The 14,854-nt window shown below is 36.6% G+C and overlaps 1 protein-coding gene across 1 annotated transcript in view; it reads right to left on the reverse strand.

The window, feature by feature from the left end:
• The window catches only part of LOC136748666 (PC3-like endoprotease variant B), a 272,976-nt gene that overhangs the window by 188,823 nt on the left and 69,299 nt on the right, over positions 1-14,854 (reverse strand). Inside the window, exons 4-5 of the mRNA XM_066702614.1 lie at positions 14,704-14,785; positions 8,231-8,349 (exon numbers count right to left, since the gene is read on the reverse strand). Coding sequence (XP_066558711.1) covers positions 8,231-8,349; positions 14,704-14,785 — 201 coding nt within the window. The remainder of the gene's footprint in view (positions 1-8,230; positions 8,350-14,703; positions 14,786-14,854) is intronic.

Here is a 14,854-nt window from a genome sequence, read left to right on the forward strand (position 1 = left end):
TGCATTAACATAGCATTTCTTCTTTAATGGGCAATAAGTGACTGAAGTGAAACACAAAAGATTGGGGATAACAGGCCCCCAACCCTTTTAGTCTGCATTTCTCTTGCAATCAGTAGTTTGCAGAAAAGATAAACTTCTTTACTGTAAATATAAAGCAAGGCATGCTGAAAAACAGTCCCACTAAGAAGAAATCACCATGAGGTGGTAGATGATGCACTGCAATGTAATGATGAAGGGTAGAACTGCATCCTAAGACATAGTAAAAAAAAAACAATCATAACATCATAGTTCAGATGTCAAAATGTCCCAATCATTTATACATTCTTACTCAACCTTTGACCTTTGTAAGCATGTAGTAGCATGTAGCATGTAGTACCTGCACTATTCCAATAAAATGAAACTCTATCATGCCCAACCACCAGACAACACAAAAAGCATGCATTGTTATATATTGTAAAGCCTGTGAGTAATGTGGACCACGGATTCCCTTAAGCAAAATAAATATAAGGAATCATATCCTGAAAGTATTATTATTAATATATCGCCATTTACAAATTGCCAGGAAAATATATATAAATACCAAATGTATTCCTGAAGGGGTTACTTTGTGTCATAGTGTACACATACACTAGTACACTTTGGCAAAACAGCTACAGAACTATGAGTCCCATTGCAAAAACATCTATAATATGAATTAAATCAGATTATCTTTCTTGTTTCCTAGGGGCAAGTACTCCTATGTAGGGCACAGTTATCCTGTTAGCAGGTTAGCACTAGGGTCTGTCCAGAATAATAACTTTGTTTGTGTTGCTGAAGCTAACAGTCCGATCAGCTTCTATTCTGCTCAGTTAAACCCAGGTCTTGGTTGAATTGTGTTTATTATCCACTTCAGATGTATAAATACAGGATGGCAGTATGGCCAAACCTTGCAAAACATAATGGTATTTTAAGCAGTGCTAGTAATATCCATGTCATATAAAAATAATAAAACAGGCTTCAGTGAGTTACAAAAAGACAATACCTTTCAGGATTCTGTCACATCCTGCTCTTGTAGTTTATGATGTCACAGAATCTACACCAGCCGTCTAGTCTTTTATATCCTATCTTACTCCATTTGCCCAGCAGAACAAGGCTCAGAAAATAGGATTTCTTCTCTTTGCGCTGTGGCTTATGCTCTGTCCTCCTTTCTATCAGCACCATTGGAGCTGCTGTTGTCACCCTACCACCTCCTCACTGTTCCTCATCACCACCCGGTTCATTTCCTTCTGGAGTCTGACTTCCTTTCAGCTCTTTCTCTATCCCTATTACTCAAACACACACACACACACACGCACATACACACACGCACACACACACACACACACACACACATAGTCGATCAGTCACCTCACCTTCTCTGATAATTCTCCCCCACCAAACTCCTCTGTCACTTCCCACACTAACCTCTAGTCTGGCGCTCCAATCACCTTACCCCTACCTCCACCCTACCTCCCCATCCCCTCAGCTGTCAGCAGACTTGGCCTCTTCCACTCACACCGCTTCCCTTGCCACAAATTGGGCTTCTTAATCTGTTCAGCTCATTCATTAGGCTATTCTTTCTCAGCCCTGGATCTCCTCCATACTCTGCCAAGTCAGTATTGAGCTGTGCCCCATTGCGAGGAAGTGGAAAATGTTCAAACTGCCTTCTGATCCACACCTCTACTGATCTCTAATCTCCTCCTTCTTGTTGCACCTCACTTCTGCCAAGCCTTCTTACTTCCACTCTATCATCTAGTCGATTGCCAAGAACCCATGTCATCTCCTCTCTCTCTCTCTCTCTCTCTCTCTCTCTCTCTCTCTTCTCTCTCTCTTCTCTTTCTCTCTCCTCCACCCCCACTCTCCTTCCTCCCATCTACTCTGGCACTCTGATACCCTTCCTCCCCTTCCTTCTCTAAACTTAACCCCCGTGTCTGACTCTGACCTCTGCTCTGCACTCCTGGATCACAAGCCGAGCCACTGTGCTTTGAAATCCCAACTTCTCTCATCTCTTCCAGGCTACTGCCTCTGCACTGCAGCCTTTGATTGCCTCTCAGTTCAACACCTCTTTGCTCTCGGCCTATTTCTCCTATGACTTCAAGGAGGCCTGGATCAACCCTGCTGCACAAACCTTCTCTATGAGCGCTCTACCCCATAATGTCACTTATAACACTGCTGTGACTTACATTGGTCTTACTTTCATATACAACGGTGGTCTGGTATTCACAGCCTTATTCTGAATCAATGTTATGGAGTGATCTGATACCTGTTATTCATTAAACTATATTTACTTGTCAGTCAAGGGAAAATTGTAAAGCTTTCAATGTATTAAACTGAGTTACGGCAAGGGGTGAGTAAACTTAGGACAACAACTCTATCGATTTCTACGGAGCAATTTGTTAAACACTTGAAAATCTCCCTAATTCATTCATGGTTGACTGTAGCTCATGTTAAAATACACACCATCATATGTAAACACATCCATGATTTACGGAACACATTGTTCTTTGGTAACACCTTACCTTGTGTGTCAGAGTTAATGATATAATAGATATAGAACAATAATAACATTTAAGTCATAAATTGACTTTCTACATCATGTACATAAACGGTTAATAGATATTCAATATCTAATAAATAATATCTGAAGACTGACTGTAATGAACTCCCCAGCAGCTGAGCGATATATCGGCATGACTGTCGCTTGGGTGGCAGAGCTGGCTCTCTTTTAGCTACTCAGGAAATATGTCAGCCTTTGTAAGAGAGAATCCAGGCTCAACTCTGCCTCACTACCTACGATATAAAAGGAAATTCACTGATTAAATATCTCAGTAGTTCCTTACTTCAGATGCATACAAATATAGAAAAGCATCTTGTGACATACATTTATATTACTACTACAACTAATAATAATACAACTAGAAGAGTTTTAAAAAGAGCATGAATAATGATTATATATATATATATATATATATATATATATATATATATATATATATAATCTGTTGGGGGTAAACCAAAAAAGTGTTAACAATCAGCTTAATCTTTAAAAATAATATAAATGTTTTTCTCAATATCAAATAGAGTAAAGCTCAGTTGTACAACACCTTTAAAAGCATATAACTTGTGTACATTTCAGATATATTCTGCATGAAGTATAAAGAATGAGTTCAGATATATATAGACCTGGTTTAAATGTTGATGTCATCTAGGGCTGGGGTTCAGGCTGTTGCTATAGCCTAAAATTGAATAGTTGCTGATACAGTTGGGTATTGCATCAAATAACTCCATTCCCCACTGCAATTCAGAAGCAAAGTTCATAATAAAGACTCTACATGTTATTAAGGACTTAGGCTAATTAATTTATTTCCCTGTTTGAAGTGAAGATTTCTATGTTTAAATTAGGCAGGTAACATATTGAAGTAATACAATAAGGCAGAAATGTGTTATTTTATTTGTTTATCTACTGAAAGTAATACAATATGCCAGGACACACTGGTTGGAAAACACATTGAACTAGCCCTACGGAAAATTAAATAACAAATGTCTAAATTTTGGGGGAAGGGCTGTTGCAGTGTTACCCCAAGGACCAGGTAAAGCACCTGTCTCTCATTCTGCTGAATTTCAAGAGTGTTAAGCGATAAATCCTACATTGTGTTCGACTATTCCTCTTTTCACATCCTGTATTGCAGCACACACATTGCCCTGGATCATACATGTGGTAGTCGCCAAAGTTTCCTGAGAAAATCCAGTGACATAGACTGTAAATGCTGCTGGCATCCTCAATATCTTTTACTGCCCTGTTTAGCATTCATCCCATACTAGTATACACTGCAATATAAACAAATATGCTGCATATATTCTATGTCAGATGGGTCTAAAAAACTGGAAGGCGTCTGAAGACCTGAGTACTTCTATCTCTTGATGTAAGTGCTGAACACATGCTTAAAGTCTCAATTAATCTCTTTTCTTCTATACATCTTTCTTTCTGTCTCTTTTCTTTATCTCTCTCTCTCTCTCTCTCTCGTAGATTTTTTGTGCGCGTGCTCTTTCTTTGCCCAGGATAACTCTATGATATTAGCTGGTCTAGATGGGTTTCTTTTGATAGAGACATAGGCATCTGTGCATTGTAATTAAAACCGCTCAAGAGAAAGTGTTAATGAGAACTCTCCGTGAAATGTAAACTGAACACTGACGCAGGCGAGGGTGTATCACTGTACACAATAAATATATATTTATGTCACTTCGGATCAACTTTCCACTCCCTAATCAAACATGAACAACATTTACATATTTAGCATTGAGGCATCACCAACAAAGAGTCGGTGATATACAATGATTAATATTTCTAAGGCATGTAGGTGTGCCATGAGAAAAAATCTCCATGAGGTGGTAGATGATGCACTGCATATTACTCATATTACATATTACTCTCTCATGTTTATTAATGGTAGTGTGTAGCAAAGCACGGTCAAGGCATAGTAAAACCATAGGAGACCACTATTATACATATTAAACATTAAACAATTCCTGAGGTACATTTACCAGGGCAAACATGCATTAAGGCAGCTTTGAATTGTGTAATTATTCTCAGTAAATAATTATTTATTACCCAAGCAAAAAGGAACTGAGAAACTATGGGGACATTGGGAGAGAGACCCACAATAGGGGTAACTGACATTAGGTTACTGATTTGCTCAATTGCTTTAATTGCAGCCCACAACATGTGTGTAAGGCCCCCACATTTGTAGCATGTATATACTGTGTTATTCACTGATTATCACACAGAATAATTAACAGTAGCGATGGTTACGTTTCCTTTCCATCCCACCTCAGGCTGTGCAGATTCTGGAGGTTAAACTGATGTTCAGAAATGGACACATCCTACGCCTTCCATCTTCGAAGTTCTTACATTAAGTTATCTTCAGTAACACTCTCAGATTAAGTCTCTGTCCTAATTTTTAGCTAATTGTTGAGTTTCATCACGGCCCCCCAAGTTAAGTGTAATATCCAGGTCTCTAGGGCTCAACTGCAAACACTGTCTTTGAAGTGCCAGCAGGAAATGAGGTAAGCCTACTCAGCACTCAACAAGACTGTTTTTGTGGGGTGGGGGGGATTGTGAATTGCTAGGAGCTACTATAGAATTTTATTTTACACAAAAATGAGTATGGTAAGATTTTAACATGTTTTCAGTGCGTTTACCATTAGGCATGCTGAAACAAGATAGCATGACAAGTGGCTTTGTAACTAACAGTAATAACACCACACACACCCCCAAACAAATAAAACCTAAAACAAAAGAAGATGCATGATCAACAATGAAAAAATCCCAATCACAAAACGCCACATACACAGCTTCAAGATGTAAAGAAGTACAGAAGAATCCACATCATGAGTAAAGTGAACTGTTTCTAACTATGGTACTTGAACAAAACCTATACACAAAATAGAATTGCCTGAGTGTATTTGCTATGTGTTGAGGAGCTGCCTAAAATCTTATATTCTCTCTGATCTGCCCTTTCATCTGCTTGTTAAGAAGACAGCTCTGTAAATCCAGGGCAGTCTTTTGATCTGACACATGTTCCCAGCTAAGATCTGCAGAAAATTCAGCAGCAGCACCTTTTATGGAACCGCAGTATGGAACAGTGGGTGATTCTAAAGGTGTGAAATAAAATGTATTTTCCATGCACTGCTCTGGTGTCATTGGCCAAGGTTACCTGAACTTTGTTTTGACTTAAATCGCAATCAATTTAAACAGCAGAGGAAGGGGCACTCCTAAGATATTTCCCAGAGAAAAGGGTGAACAGAAAGGCTCCAATTCAATTAACACCTCCTGCCCCCTTTTGTGTCTGATTTGCGTTCATTAGAATGGAAATTAATGTAACTTTTGTGGTGGAAGGGAGGCTTTCTTTGGGACATTGTATGTTGTTTGAATCAGCAGAACTGGCAATAGTCCGTTTACAATTGACTTTGTCTCTCTCGTTTTCACACCATTTTGAAATGACTCAATCAACCAACTTTTGTCATCTGCATGCAACCAAGTGTCACCGAGGACTAGTGCATGTGTTCAAGGGTAGATGTTAGCTTCTTTCCACCTGAGGAACCTAGTAGCAGACAAGTAGCATGACCTGCATTTGACATTTTAAAGCAGCTCCTCCATATATCTGTATGGAAATATGAGTAAGCCCCATCATATTTTCACTCACTAGGAAAACTGCAGGGCCCTTTTCTAAGGATCACTGACATACTTCAAACCCAAACCAGCAATCACATTTCATGAAACACAAACCCTCAAATGTAAACTATTGTAAAATGAAAGCTTTTCACTTGTGAAGCACCTTGCACGGACACTACCTAATCTCTCCAGTCAAACTCAAACAGAGAGCAATGCTTGATACAAAAAATCCAATTCGGAGTGTTCTGTACACATGTTTTACCTTCATAAGGCCTTTTGTGATGATGGCAAGAAAAACATTTTTTTTTATAATGTAATGCATTATAAAACTATTCCAAATTCGGTGCTAATACAACACAACACAACTCAATAGCTTAGAGCATTGATATGTTGAAGAATAATGTCTATGCACGTCTCAAGTCTTTTCAAGACTGAAGCAGGATTGAAAAGTCCTAATTCAAGGACAAAAGGTAGACTCCTTGATATTGTTAGGTTTCGTTCTTGAAATCTACAGAACAGCGCTGATGAATTTAAGATTCACTCAGAAAACGCAGGATCACTGCTAACACACACCTCCAACCCACAGACGCACGTACACACACACAGACACACACTCTACCACTTTGGCAGTGACCATGTCTATGAATAACATTAAGTAATAAAATGTGTTTCTGCTATCTAAAAGGTTGCATCCCACACAATATAAAAGAGTTACATTTGTCAAACTGAAGAGTAGAGAAGTGCTAAAAGCATAGACATAGAGATTATAAACCAAAGCCAGAATCTTTTCCAACGAGGTGCTGACAGTCATGTATTAAGTCAAGATAGTAATAGCTCAATGTGGAAATTGTACCCTAACTGAAACATCTTTCTCAAACTATGCACATACACACACACACACACACACACTTATATATATCATATTTTTTGTATTATGGTTGCAAATACTGCCCATTGCAAACATATATATGTGGAACATTTGCATCAGACACGAATCCTATCACCTACTTTATTTACCCCTGCTCTCATTTCGTATCCACAGAGCTCGATTATTTAAGTCCCTGCAATGTATTGGTTGAAGTCCACCATGAAATGTGGATAATATTATTACCTTAGCATGCAAATTCAAGGATTGTGTGTGTGTTAGTATACAATCAATTACTATACTCCTATCCAGACCTACCATAGTCCTTATAATCAGGTCATTTACAGCTTCACTTATCTTAAACATTTTCCCACCTGCGAATTTGTAATATACAATTCTGTTGCCTACACATTCTAAATTAACAATCTATTTCAATTTTGTATTGGTCTCCTTTTACCCTAAATTTTATTACAGGCATATTGCAAAACACACAACATGCATTTCCACTAATGAGGTTGCATTGCCCCCTATAGATCCTAAAATCTCATCAGGGGAATACCAAGCTATTTCTGCATCCTCTCCCTTCACTACAGTAATTCAGACTAAAGACACCACTAAGCCTTAGTGTGCAGAATTATCCATAGAAATGTAACTGTGCATAATCATGTCTGCACTGGATAATTAAACAGGTATATCTATAGGGCCATTCTTAGAATACAAATGCAGCATCTGACCCTTCTTAAAAATAATATTTGAAATATGTACATATAATTAGATTGTTTCAGTTTCTGCTCTATCCTCAATTACACCCTAAGTCTTGACACAAAGACATACAGTTATGAATTCTAAAAGCTTAATGTTTTCCAGTTTTAAAATGCCAATTTGCTGTATATGCAGGCCAGTTCAAGAGATTCGATTCTTATGAAAAAGAAGAAATACAATGTACTTTTTAAAATATTTTTGTTAAGACTCTGATGTCCTTTGAGTTTAAAAACAGACATAAAAATTTTTTTATAGGACAGGACTAAGTGTGATTCAGTTTTTATAAAAGTGAACATAAAACATAACATATGTAGTGATTAAATGGTTCAAATAAGTCTGTTTTAGTGTGTGATACAGTCTAAACACTACAGTGGTAACTTTAAAGAGCCAGCACTCTACTGTGACAAACCTACCAGCTCCCACTGCATTGGCCAGTACGGGTCATTAAACACCAATGGGTCCTTGAGTCCTTCTTCAGAGTTAATGACATTGTAGATCTCACTGGGTATCTCGCGTTGCCTCTTTCCCAACTCTGCAGGGCAAAGAAGGCAAATGAGCTAGAAAAACTTCATCAGGGACCTTCATCTTTATTACTCTACTCGCCAAATATATAATCATAATGGTTAAACAACCTTGTTTCAATCACAAAAAACTTAGAAAAATAAATAAATGAAATAAATGCACAGCAGTCCAGCATCCAGAGAAAACACCAAAGAAACATCAAATGAAATGTGCTAATACTTTCATTTACTGTTTTACAAGACTGAGTCAAGTATATTTTAAATAATTAAGAACTATTTTCACATAAATGTCAGTTTCATTGAACACAGAGTACATGACAAATACTGACAGAAGCTGCAAAAAAACAACACATAACAGACATACATTTCAGTGTTATGAGGTTCCTTTAACTAGAATGAGAGGCACAGTAATTAATCCCTTACTTATAATTACAGTTTACTATATGCCTCCAAGTTTCTCTTGAGATTTGAGGGACACTTCAAAATGTGAAATATACAGTTTGGTCCATAAATATTTGGACAGTGACATAATTGTCATCATTTTGGCTCTGTACGCCACCACAATGGATTTGAAAGGAAACAATCAATATGAACTTTAAGTGTAGACTTTCATCTTTAATTTGAGGGTAGTTACATCCAAATTGGGTGAACGGTGTAGGAATTACACTCATTTGTATATGTGGTACCCCCACTTTAAGGGGCTCAAAAGTATTTGTACAAACTAACATAATCATGAATTAAATTATGAGTTTCAATACTTGGTAGCATATCCTTTGCAGTCAATGACTGCCTGAAGTCTGGAAACCCTAGACATCACCAGATGCTGGATGAAAGTTTATACTTAAAGCACATCTTGATTGTTTCCTTTCAAATCCATTGTGGTGGCGTACAGAAAAAAATAATGACAATTGTGTCACTGTCCAAATATTTATGGACCTAACTGTATATGGTATTCTGTGCAACGAAACATTATCCTTAAATGGGCAAAACTACATTAGATTACTTGATGTTTGTGTGTGCTATAAACTGGACTGACTATCCATGAATGGTTTAGTTTGGGGATTAATTGTGTTCTCCACTGATTTGTTTACACAGTACTGGAAAAGGGCAGCAGCGCAGTATGTAAGCAAGGCTTGTCTATGAAATTTGTCATTGTCATTTACGCTTTAGTTTCCATTCTTTAATGAAAAGTGACTCCTTAGGGCAAATGCATGGACTAGATGTGTATATTGACATAACAGACGACTTGGGTCTGATTATTCTGATGTGAATAGTTTGTCCGACAGGGTTTAATTAGCATGGGTCAGGGGGATAGATAGGGAGAAGGTTTGGCGTGGGATAGTGCAGTCTTTTCTTAGGAGAGTGTTGTTTCTGACCACCAAGAAGACAATATTTAGGAGGGAAAGTTAGTAAAAATAATTATACCAAATTTGCAAATCAATAAGGCTGGGTTTTTAACAGATTCTTTAATCAGTTAAAGAACAGTGAAATATGTCAAGATTCATTTAATATAACACGGCCCTAAACTTGATTCCGTCTATTTTTAGAGCCTGCACAGATACATTAAATACTAAAAGCAATATTGAATCAATACAACAAGTTAAAGGACCATTCATTTTGTATTCCTCTTTATATAAGTGGATGCTTATGAGTAGTGCATATGGTTGAATGAGGATGAAGAAGATTTTAATAATTACAACATTTCAAAATAAGTATTTTTATGAGTCATCGTAGTGTACTATCACGTACTCTGTTTCTTAGTTTTATTCAACAGTACTAGTGCAGGCCAATGTCCAGAACTGACCTTTTCTGTTAAGTGAAAAAAACTATGTTCTTTCTTTGTAGTGACTCAGACTGTTATTAGCCTCTGGCAGCTATGTATATAGTGGCAACTGACATGACTCTCTGGAAATAGGATTAAAAGACAAGTATCACTTGAGGGTTTAAAAATATACCTTGCAATTTTATTTTTATTTTTTTGATTTTCTTTAAAATGTTTTTTTTTTTTTCTTTGGAACTGTCTGCTTTTCCTAACTGGCGTCTGTTCTGTCTTCTTGTGAGAGCATCATAACATGTCAATTATTTTTGTTGTATGTGTGTAGCGTTAACCAAAAGAATCTAAGGCCCTGGATGAATTCAATTTATTACACAGCTGACATGATGCTATCACAGGCTTTGAATTTTGAATCTCCTTTGTGTCTCTAATGTTCTCCCATAAAGACGTGCTGTCCAGTTATTTTAAAGGGATTGATTTTAATATTGCAATCTTTTGCCACTAACTTACATCTGTAAATAACTTTCGTGATCTCGGTCAAAAGTGCTTATTCTTTAATTTTGTATGGATCTGTAAGCTATATCTAACTATAATATTTTAACTAATTGTTAATGTTTTGTAGAAAAAAAATGCATCTGGCATCCTCATGTTGTACAAAAAAAAAAAATAATAATAATTACAGAGGTCATACAGTGTGTCCACAGCTGTCTTGTGTCCATCATTCAAGGTACAGACCAGTCAGGTCAGGTATCATGGTATGGTAGATACAGTCTCCCACAATGCACTGCATGACCAGTCACTTGTTATAGTTGTCTCCTCTGTTTTGTGGTTGGCTGCTTTTTGGAGGATTGGTTGACATTTATTTTTTTAAGACACGCTAAAGAATTGACTCCAACTATAAGTTGCAGTTTAACTTCAAGATGAACATCTCACTGTATCAAGCTTTTGTCACTCACATGAGTCTATGTCTGACTTGAACAGAAACACTTTCCTGCAGTAGAAAGGAAAGTGCAGCACTGGGATCAATAGAGAGAGCATGGCTAATTTAAATATGTAGGCAGCATATGCAAATTAAGAAGATTGTCTTCTCTCCACTAAGCTAATTCACAGCACTCAAAACTGTCCGTGCTTTCAGCTAAAACAAAAGCTGTATATGGGCTAAACCTTTATCATTGATAAATACATAACATTCATATATAAATCATTCTTGCAGATGAATGATATAACAAATTATTTAAAAGATTACATACAATATGTATGAATTACTAACCACTAGAAACAATAACATATCCTAACACATACATTAAAAAGTTAAAGAACAAAATGCATTTCCTATTATCCTCTTGGCATGTGTGCAGGTTGCTATGTTTCTGTATATAAACCTCAATTAGAAACTGTGCTCTCAGGTTTTGGTTTCCTCAATCAGTTTGAATACTCAAATAAAAGGGAACATATACACACGGGATAACACTACACAGCTGATCTTTGAAGGCAGTTATTTTCATTTCAAATAACTAAACAAACAGTTATGTCAAAATTATTTTCCATATTTCTGTGTAAATTTCCGTTTGGCTGTTGTATTTCCTCAGTCTTCATTGTTTATAGCTTTGACTTATCCATATTCAGCTCTCCTCTATCTAAACTCGGGGGCAGGTGCACAAAAGTATTGTGGCTGTCGCAGTCGTTGCACAGAATTTGCAAATGATTTCAGGAAATTCTTTGTGAAAAGTTTTTATTTTTGTGGTTCAGCTTTATATGTAATTATTGGAGTTCAATGAACTCCCCAAAATAGGGTGGGAATTGCAAATGAGGGTTTTGAAAATTAAAATGAAACGTACTAAAGCTGCAGGCAACGGTGACATTAGGAATGACATAATTTGTATGAAAACATTTGTAGCATTACGTAAACTGTCACCATTTAAAAAGCTTGAAAAGCAGTAGTTGTAACAGAGATGTAACAGGGAAACGTCATCTACAATAAGATGTTTTTCTTTTTTTCTTTCCATGATTACTTCTATTTACATTCAACCATGATGTATGTATGTCATACATGTGGCTGATGTCTTTATCCAAGTTAACTTATGGTACAAGCAGTACAATTATTAAAATCAACATGATATTCAGAAAAATAATATATATAAAGTTAGTTTTATTTGATTCCAACCTGCACACTATTTCAAATCTTAGTGTTTGTGTGTTTGGGGGTTAATGATACGATATTAAAATGTTCAATATATGTATAAACATATTTAAATGCACTAGTACTAGAACCAGCCCAACAGAGCATGAGCCGAGTGAAAGCAGCAGTATTTTCATACATGAAGAAATGTATGATATAATCTGGGTTCTGCATAGAATTTTGATCTAACCTCTGAAATTTCAGAGTAATCCGTTATACAATTCATTATGCCTTTTTGTGTAGAGAAATACCCCTTCCAAACACACAGATAGAAACATAGCTGCTAATTACATACAAATCAGACCTACATCACTATAGTATAATAGTAATAATAAAGTCCCATCAGTTGCTGTATAATACAAAAATACACAGCCATGCATTGACAAATACACACACAAGCAGCAACAACAAAATGTATGCTGTATGTACTGTTTGCAGTGAAAATGCTCAGTGCATTATTTCTGCATTTCCAAGAACATCTGGAACATCTGCCCCTTAGTGTTCTCAACCACACATTGCAGACTCTTTGTTAATGCAATGCTAATTTTATATTCTTTACATTCATGAGACAGCAGCCTTTTATTTTGATCAACAATCTGCCTGTGTAATTTTCCTGAAAACTGCAATGTGTGCTGCCTGTGTTTTTATTTATGATCCTATAAGCTGATTCACTCATACCTGGGCAACCGCAGCATGGATGGTGAGAGCTAATTGTGCATTTCCTGATTTCAATGTGCATGATTATTAACTTCAATGCATTTATTTTAGACAACAAACCAAAAAAAGTATAATATAGCTAAGAAGACATTTGGCAAATGATGGTATTATGTGTGAAATTGGTTGTGGTACTGAGACCTTTTGAAAACATTACACACGGCATACTGACTCTGGATAGCACCACAGCATTTCTGAGTCTGACAGAAATGAGACGTGAAAAACGCCTTTCAGAACAAAAACTTCACAGAAGGGGATCCAGTGGTGCTTTGTATTTTTCAATTAGATTAGGTCTTTATATCTCTGAGAACCCGAGAGATGTAAAAATAATTCTACTGAAGAATTAAAAACACAAAACATTGTGCGAGGCAGCTACTATAAATATGTTCGGTAATATACAACAGAAATGCCAGTGATTAAGCGATTTTATTCATTGGGAAATGTCTCTGCATGCTTTACATATCTGTTTTGCATATGGTTCCTTGCCATGAGTCAACACTGCATTTTGGCAGCAACTGTTATAATATCACATGACTTGTAGAGGCTACCTTGCGTCAGTTACTAGGGTGGCAGTATATAACATTGCAGAATATCATTACCACTTGATTAATTGATCTTTATTACATAAACAAATATATCTCTAAAATGCATAATTTAATGTGATATGTGAAAAAGGAATAAGAGGTGTGCCTGATGGAGTTAATTAAAACTACCATCTAAAAATAAGAAATCATATTAAATATCTATCATATTTAAAGGAACAAAGCCTCCAAGGCTAAATTAGTTGCTGCAATGAATAGAAAAAAAAAAAAAATTATATATATATATATATATATATATATATACATAATTATTATTATTATTAATCTTTTGTGGAAATAAAATTAAAGGTGTTTGTCTTTATTATCAGAAGACAGGCTGTTTGTAAAATTATGGATGAGCAGGATATAGTAGTCAGGTATTTCTAATATAAATCAGAATGCAATGGTTGCTTTTGGCATTCCCACAGTAGACAGGCTCACAATTTGCAGATGAAAGGGCTGAAATCAAACTGTTTTACTTGCTGCATTAACTCTGAGCTGCTGTAATTCCTCCTCAGCAAGCACGTTCCTGTGAATTCTGTGTGAAAGCACAGATCTGCAGCACTACGTGAGCCCAGCTATCACTGCTGCCTGCCTGCCTGCCTGCCTTTTTTTTTCCGTAGCTGCCTGGGAAGAAGCAAATCACACTTTGCGTACATATTTGAGGAAGACTTATTTTTAATCCTTACCAAAGCAGCAATTTTTAAGCCCACACATCTTAAATGTTAGTGTTGTGTTTCTTTTTTCTTTTTTGATTGTTTTTAAAAGAATTACAAAAAAAAAAACATTTCTGAAGTGACTTGCACAGTCATTTTCACTGATGTGTTTGCATCTTCATAAAAGGCATACAAGAATGGCAGACAAAATAAAATGCAGCCACACACACAAATACAGAGACACTTGCACACAAGCACACTCAATCTGCAGGACTAAAATGCAGCCTTTGTTCAGATATAAACACACCACTTTGGTTCAGCTCCTTAAACAGTCAGTAATATAGCCTCCAATTAATTACTGTTCCATGAAGCATCCTGATAGCCACAGTGCAGTGCTTAGTAAGCACTTTACTCACTGACAGCTCTGTGATGGATTGTACTAGTGAAATTATGGTACACACCATGACGAGTCCTGTCATCCAGTCCTGCGATCGCTGCACGCTTGTCTCTGTAATGGGCTCTCTGGCGTTTCACCCACTTTACCTTCAATAAACAAGAGAGAACACACATAAGTTGAAACAAAGAAGCCCTTAAAAAACAAAGTCAGGAGAG

The sequence above is a fragment of the Amia ocellicauda genome, chromosome 1 (assembly GCF_036373705.1).
Source record: "Amia ocellicauda isolate fAmiCal2 chromosome 1, fAmiCal2.hap1, whole genome shotgun sequence".
Taxonomy (NCBI): Eukaryota; Metazoa; Chordata; class Actinopteri; order Amiiformes; family Amiidae; genus Amia; species Amia ocellicauda.